Genomic DNA, 8,458 nt, shown 5'->3' on the forward strand with positions numbered 1-8,458 from the left:
ACAGCTTTGTTCAGTCTTGTCAGACTATGGAAACCCATTAAAGGGTGCTTCCACATGAAATTATTGTGGCAAGAGTTGCACAATCTCCATCCATTGAGTCTGCACTGTTTTAATTCCAGTTGCAATATATATATAATTTCAAGATGTCGAGAACACATACGGCGCCTAGTGTTCCCAAATGATTACCCATCTGGTACTAGGCAGGCTATTCATTGCTTAACTTTAATGGCCTGGCAAGAACCAGTGTATCAATGTGATTGTGTCGTGTAAACTAGTGTAAGCAAATATAAGCTGACATATCTAAACACATCCAAGTTAGAACCAGGTCATCTTGTTATATGCACAGGAGATTGCTCATTCCCTCCAAAAATGAACAAAGAAAAACATGAATTACAGGTCAAGTGGACCCTTACGACCATTGGAACAGGAATAACAAAGAATCTGATTGGCTAACTAGCAGACTTAATACCACGTGAATATATAAAAAGGAGCAGTAACATCAATTCTGTGCATTTTAGCCTGACAGGGATGAAACGTGGAAAATACTATGTAGCTTAATTGTCACATATATTTCATAACATACTACAAATACTAGCAGGGAGACCCAACGTTGCCAGGGAATGAATGAGGATCAAGGAATCTTTTATGCTTCCATATTTTATTATCGAAATCAGTAAAATCGCTCATTTTTCAATCCTCCCCACAATTACTTAATCCATAATAAACTGTAGCGTAAATTGCACTGTAGAGAATCTACTGTTGATTTGATGCAATCGCTTTTCATACATAATGGCTTGAATTAAGTTTAAAATTCAAAAGTCAAGTGTCATGATTCAACTGTGCTTTAAACAGAAACATTGATTTCGAACACGCCTCTGTCATATCAAAGAGCCTACTGTTGATTTTATATGTCGGGCCTTTCTGCTTGTGTGGTAATAAAACTTCTCCAATGCAATTGTGATGTTAGACTGTGTAAGGTGTTAATTTTATTCAAAATCGTCTGTTCCGTCTTTCATAGGATTATTTCAATTATCGAGACTTATCGAAGACATTGCAATACAAAACCTATCTCAGAACACTGCCAGGCACATAAAGTAAATTTGTGTATAATCCTCCTTGATTTAAATGTTTAAAAAATTGATCTTTTTGCCTCGTGTGCAATTTATTCAAAATCACCCGCTCAATCGTTCAAAATTGTTTTTGTTTTTTTTTATAAAAGTTGACTTTATGTTAATAACGTGCACTTGTTTTTATTTTGTCGCCATTTTTTTTTTTTTTACGGACATCTTTTTTTTTTGTTGTTGTTGTTTTTCTCCATATTTGTTAGCTTTGTGCATTGATTTTACTGCTGTTTTTGTTAAAATTCAATCATGAATTCAATTTCCTTTTTCCAAAAACCTATGATTGTTTTTGTTTTTTTTTATTAAAAACACAAATAATCGTTGAACAACAGATAAACAAAGCTGGTCTCACAATTGAATTCTGGTCCTTCTTATCATTAGCGAAAATTGAAATATGGAATTTCAAGCAAAACTAATGGTCTACTTAGATTGTCATGCCACAGTAATGAACATATCCAAAAATCACAAGGCCCTGTCGGTGGGGCATTAGAATACGCCGACTGCCCCCCTGCAGAGGGTAAAAGTCCCTCAATGGGGGTCCTGGATATGACCTTAAACTATATCCAGTGGTGAGGCCCCAGCTTGTGGGCTTTGGGGAGTGTGGAGCCACCCTTTAATTACCATTGCTCCCAGGTCCACTCTGACCCAGAGTGGTAGTACCTGTTAGGGTTCCAACTATGGGTTAAATAGAAACTGATGTGAAAACAACAAATATATTCTATTAAAAAAATTTTTCTTCAAAATCTTTGAATTCGGCATTAAATAACCCGAAAAGGGTTGATATGCTGTAAAACAAACAACCAACCAACCAAAAATCACAAAAAAAAAACGATAAGGTAGAAAATTACTTGTTAATGGAAACAGTGAACCAACATCTTGCTGCCCAACTCCCCACATAGTACCCCTGTAGCTTATGTCCTTGATAGTAGTCCCCTACATCAAAGTGGCAATGTGCCTTGTTTGGGGTGAAAAAAGAAGATAATGAGTGAAAATTAAGTTTTGCTAAATATTGTGGTGGGGACAAATCACCCCTATTTGAGAAGTCGGATTATCAACAAGTCCTATGAATACCACTGGTGTCAGACTTGGAGACATTCATACCATGTTTAACCGCATACTACGAACACGTTCCTCTCATACCACTTTAGTGGCTCCTGTATTCTTTATGAAAAATACATATTCTACAGGGTGGCCACAAAGTCATGCACCAATGTTAATTAAAAAAGTTATAGTAGTAACATTTATTCAAATTCAGTTCTTTGGTGCGTGACTTTGTGGCCACCTTGTATTTTATACACTTTACACTGCTTGTGGTTTCTTTCATTTGTGACCCCTAGCACGGGTCTACAAAACTAAATTTGCCTAAAATTGCAGAAAATAATTACCTCCCTTGTAATGAGTCAAACTCTGACATTTTTTTTTTTTTTTTTTTTTTTTTTAGCAAAACTCAATTTTTGCTAACTGTCTTCAAAAACTATTTTCATTTATAATTAAATTTCTAATTTGTTGTTATTTTTTTTATTTTTTTTGCATAATTTTTGGATATGTTCATTACTGTGACATGGCACATAAGTGGATTGCATTGGTTTATTCGAAATTCAGTTTTTTTGATTTTCGAATTTTGCTCCAAAAAACGACGAAGTAGCTGAATGTTTAATTTTACACACTCAGGCTCAGAAATGAATGTTTAGCATGATCCGTGAAGCATTGGTTTCTTGGCAACATTTGAGAACCTCAGCCGAACTTGGGGATTTTTTCTTCAATGCCAAAGTGAACAGTCTCTGCCATTTCTGTGCAGTTCTAAGAGGTCCACCATTCCAGGATTTGCCCTCTCCCTTTGAGGCGTCCCTTTCAAGGAATACTGATTGAGCTACCCAGGAATTTTTTTTTTTTTTTTTTGCAGGCCAGAGTACTGTTCCTCTAGGGTGCTGGCTTTTCAATCAAATGGGTGGAAAATAAATACCTTTAAGAACCTTCGAGGATCGTACCAAAAGTAAAGCCTCCTTTTTTTTTTTTTTTTCTTAAATTCAAAAAGCTGAAGAGCTACTAAGACGGGAGTGGTAACATTAAAACAAGCAACCTTTTTTATTTACTCCAGAACTTATTTTACTCCATAGTCACCATCATTCTCAATGCACTTTTGCCAGGAATTCAATGATGCATCTTTGCTTCCGATGTGCGTCCATGACACAGGTTGATTTCTTAGTCTCACACCGTCAATATCTGCATCAGAGAGATGAAACTTTCACGTTATGAATGCAATCTCCTTCTGAGCCATTCGGGCGGAATATATAAAAATATGAGACATTACTTTTGGAACGTTCTCTGCATCTTTGGGATGGTATAGAGATATTCAGGAATAAAATAAATAAAAAAATTATTACATTGAATGAAAAACCAAGATTTTTTTTCAATAATAAAAAATAATTTTAATTATGACACTTAAAATAAAAATCCCCACCAAAATAATGATCCCCGTAATAATGAGCATCTTGCTCCCCAAAAGCATTTAAGAACATGTTTTCTTTAGGGTGAAATGTTTGTATTCATTAATTCAACAATTTTTTTTTTCAGGTAAAATTCACACTTTTAGAAAAAAAAAAAAAAACCACATCCTAAAGTTCTGATCGCTCATAATGATAGCCCTCTTGCTCCCCCCTGAATCATTCAAAAACATGTCTTCTTTGGGGGGCAGTGTGTTTGTTTTCATAAATTTAACAATTTTTTTTGTTTCAAATAAAATAGGTATTCTCAAAAAATAAAAAAAAAATCCTCTGCAAAATTCTGAACCCCATAATGATAGCCTCTTGCTTCTCCTGAATCATTTAAAAACCTATCTTTGGGGGCAGGGTGTTTGTTTTTATAAATTTATCAATTTTTTTTTTTTTGGTTTCAAATAAAATCCTCTGCAAAATTCTTATCGCTCATAATGATAGTCGTCTTGCTCCCCCTAATCATTTAAAAACCTATCTTTGGGGGCAGGGTGTTTGTTTTTATAAACTTATCAATTTTTTTTTTTTTTTTTGTCAAATAAAATCAGTATTCTCCAAAAATTAAATCCTCTGCAAAATTCTGATCCCCATAGTGATAGCCCTCTTGCTCCCCCCCTGAAACATTCAAAAACGTATCTTCTTTGAGGGTGGGGTTGTTTGTTTTCATAAATGTAACAATTTTTTTTTTTTTTTTTTTTGTCAAATAAAATCAGTATTTCCCCCCCCCCCCCAAAAAAAAAATCCTCTGAAAAATTCTGATCGCTCATAATGATAGCCGTCTTGCTCCCCCTGAATCATTTAAAAACCTATCTTTGGGGGCAGGGTGTTTGTTTTTATAAACTTCTCAATTTTTTTTTTTTTTTGTCAAATAAAATCAGTATTCTCCAAAAAAAAAAATCCTCTGCAAAATTCTGATCCCCATAATGATAGCCCTCTTGCTCCCCCCTGAAACATTCAAAAACGTATCTTCTTTGAGGGTGGGGTTGTTTGTTTTCATAAATGTAACAAATTTTTTTTTTTTTGTCTAATAAAATCAGTATTTTCCAAAAAAAAAAAAAAAAAAATACTCTGAAAAATTCTGATCCCCCATAATGATAGCCATCGTACTCCGCCCAAAACAAATCTTGACACAGAAACTTCTTTTTTCCAGTCTACAAAGTGTGTGCAATTTCCGAGCTTTGGTGATGAAGAGATCCTCGATCAACATCTTTGAACAGTTGCAGGAACAAGACAAACGTAGGCGTCGTGCCGGTCCTAGGACCGAGTACCCACAACCATATTTGCCGGAAAAGCGCAACCGTAAAACGGACCAGCGTTACAGTACTCAACCAGTCACTGCCGCTGAGCTAATGGCTATCCCCGAGGGTGAAACAATCAGTCTTGCGGTACTAAAATCAAAAATGCAAGCACTAAAAGACTCCAAGACCGACTCGGGAATCGTCTCCTCTGGTTCGGACATCGAAAAAGAGTCACAAGGCTCGGATAGTGCCCGCAGCCTTACCACGGATAACGATGATGAAGATTTTACGCAGATGAGCGTAGCTGCGAGAGCTAGCCTATTCCGGCAGATGGAGGAGAAATCCAAGAAGTCTGCCAGTGGTGCAAAGAGGTACATCGACCGGAAAAAGCGAGAACGGAGTAGGACGCAGCCGATTACGGAGGAAGAGGTTAAGACCGCCGCGGAAATTGCTGACGAGGAAGCAGCATCGAGGAAACAACCCTCGACGGAGAGTAATGAGGAGTCGCAGGCAGTTGTCGAAAAGCAAGTCGATGAGTCACGGGCGGAAGATGACACAGAAGAGAAACCTGCCCCGGCACTCACATTAGAAAGGCTTATACTGTACGACGTTAGAGACGAAGAAAAGGACCCAACAAAGCATAGTGATGACCTTGCAAGGTAATTTCAATATTTCTCCGCGGCTGCCATCTACTAACCACCGTAGTCTTTCCATTATCCCTAACCACCCATAGACAGCATTATCCCGTTTTGCTTGTTAGACTTTAAAAAAAAATGTGCAGATTTAGATTTTAATAGATTTTTAATTGTTTTTTTTTAATGGTTTCTTTTAATGGTTTCTTTTAATGCTTGCTTGTGTATACTCCATCACTTTTTCTTTTTTTTATATCTTCTTTTTTTCTCTTTTTTATTTTTCCTTTTATATTTTGTTTTGCTTCTTTTTCCATTTTTTTTTTCAGTTTTTATTTCTTTTATCTTTTATTTTCCTTTTTTTCTTTTTCTTTTTTCATTTTCATTTTTTATTTTAGAAATTTTTTTCTTTTATTTAAAAAAAAGAATTCTTTCGTTTTTGTTTTTTCTTTTTTTTTCTGTTTTTCTTTTTCTATTTTTTTCTTTTTGCTACTTTTGTTTTTTTTTTCTTTTTTCTTTTTAAAATTATTTTTTCATATTTTTGCCTTTTCTTTTATCTTCTTTCTCTTTAATGTCTTTGTTTATTTTTATTTTTCTCTTTTATATGGCTTATATGTGTATATATATATATAAACTACTTCATTCACACACACACACACACACACACACACACATATATATATATATATATATATATATATATATAAAGGAACAAACCAAGTTATGTTCATCAACGTTTCATCTTTATTTCAAAACTTCTAGAAACGTTGATGAACACATAACTTGGTTTGTTCCTTTTTATTTCTCTATTTTTTCGGAATACTATTTCCATTATTCTCATCACCCACACACACACACACACACACACACATATATATATATATATATATATATATACACACACACACACACACACCAAACAACTGAATCCAGTTTTCTACTTGATGTTAGGAAATCTGTGAAAAAAAAAAGGAGTCTGGAAAGGTGCTGTTTATAGTACTCTTTCCTAGCAGAATAAAATCAACTTTGCAATCTAGTGGAATATGGTAATAAATAGGGCCATGACAAGAGAATATTCTTTTCATTGTTTTGACTCTCGAGCATATATTCGACACAGCTAATCAATTGAGAACCACATCACTCTATCTAAAAACATAAGATACTAGCCTGGGTGCCCGGCGTTGCCCGGGTGTTTGGAGGTGTAAAAAAAAAAAGTGTTAGTCAGGCAGGCTCAACCCCGTGATGCGAAGGCGGAAAAGAAAGTGAAAAAAATTATATGCTACGAAGTCATAGGGAGTGAAAAGTGTTCAAATTTAGCGATGTCAATCAAAAAGTTGACTTGCAGAAACAAACGTTGGCTAAAGGCCAGTTCAGCTTTCCGTCATTTCAACTGTTTCCTCACGATGTTGGGGAAAACCAGCTCCCCCAAAAAAGGGAGTGGCCAAATGAATAGCAATTGCCTGATATAAGGGCTTTCCCCCACATTGATTAAAGCTAATTGCTTCCTGGATGTCCCTGCAGAAAAGCCGGGAAGCTGCCTTCGCTTTCGATTAGTTTCGCGAGAGGATGGAACAGTGCAAATTTTATAAAAGTCGATCAAAATAAATCTAGAGATGACGACCGTTCACAAATCATAGATATTATAATCTAGGGGGTATATAGAAAGTTCTAAAATGTAGTACCCCACCACCCCTCAAGAACACCCGCAAAAAAAACCTATGCTGGACATACAGAAATGCGCAGTCATTTTGTCTTTTATAGAGATTAACTGAAGCCCTTAGCAATTATTTTTTTATTTTTTTTACACAGTGATCACCACTTATCAAGGCCCGGAAGCCACTCAGGGATAAGGGTTATTGCAAGTATATTACGTTAGTGAGGAGATTTGCTGAAGTGTTTACTTAAGGGGGCGGTTCATTAGGAATTTGTTAACATTGGACTTGAAGACATCCAAGTTGTAGTCCGGAGGGAAGCAGGCAGATGGAACAGAGTTCCACAGGCGTGCAGTTCTAAGAAAGAAGCTTTGTTCATGGAATCCGCGTTTTGATTTAGGCACAGATATAGAGTGGGGGAAATTTTTCACAGTGGATTCAGCTAGACGGGTGTTTTTCGTGAAAGATTGGCGAGGGGGGACCAGAGATTGGAGTTCAGACGAGCATCTGCCATGGAAATAACGATAAAACAAGGACAGGCTCGCAACGTCTCTTCTGTGGGAGAGAGGTTGCAGGGTAGAGAAAAGGGCATCCCCCACTAAGCCACGAAGTCTATTTTGTACTCTGTCAAGGCAGGATAGGCTGTTTTTAGCAGCTCCTGCCCAGATATGGCAACAGTATTCCATCCTTGGACGTACTTGGCTTTTATATAGATAGAGAATTGCATCAGTAGTGAGATATCTTCTCGAGCGGTAGAAGGATCCCACCATCTTTCCAGCGACCTTGGCAACAGACTTGATGTACGTGTTCCATTTCAGATCAGGAGTAAAGGTCAAACCCAGAAGCTTGTCAAAACACGGAGCCTCACCCAGACGAGAGCCATCCATCACAATTGATGCCAGCTGGGGATCAGAGCGTTGATGATGTAAGGATAGGAGTTTGGTTTTGGATGCATTAAAGGTAACCAGCCACATCTTTCCCCACTGAACCACGCGCTCGAGATCAGAGGAGAGAGAATCAGAGAGAACTTTGTCATTTACAGCCTTTGATGTGTTGCCGTAGATGGTTGTGTCATCAGCATAGATGTCAACGAATGATTTAAGTATGTGTTTAGGGAGGTCATTGATGTAGATCAGGAAGAGAGTTGGGCCCAGGATTGACCCCTGAGGGACTCCAGCATTTATATTGCAGGCCTCCGATTTTTGTCCATCGATCACTACTCTTATGAGCCTATCGGAGAGAAATGATTTAATGATTGAGAAAACATTTCCCGTTATACCGTAGCTGGAAATCTTGTGAAGAAGACCCTTATGCCATACCTTGTCA

The 8,458-nt window shown here is 36.9% G+C and overlaps 1 protein-coding gene across 12 annotated transcripts in view; it reads left to right on the plus strand.

Annotated features, from left to right (window-relative positions):
* LOC145268612 (uncharacterized) overlaps positions 1-8,458 on the plus strand; it is a 746,770-nt gene that overhangs the window by 350,374 nt on the left and 387,938 nt on the right. For 9 of the 12 annotated variants that reach the window (XM_080124076.1, XM_080124069.1, XM_080124074.1 and 6 more), the window contains one exon: positions 4,764-5,510. The exons of the other annotated variants lie outside the window; for them this stretch is intronic. In XM_080124076.1, coding sequence (XP_079980202.1) covers positions 4,764-5,510 — 747 coding nt within the window. The remainder of the gene's footprint in view (positions 1-4,763; positions 5,511-8,458) is intronic. 12 annotated transcript variants of the gene reach the window in all.

The sequence above is a fragment of the Euprymna scolopes genome, chromosome 44 (genome assembly GCF_053919585.1).
Source record: "Euprymna scolopes isolate OS-2025 chromosome 44, ASM5391958v1, whole genome shotgun sequence".
NCBI lineage: Eukaryota > Metazoa > Mollusca > Cephalopoda > Sepiida > Sepiolidae > Euprymna > Euprymna scolopes.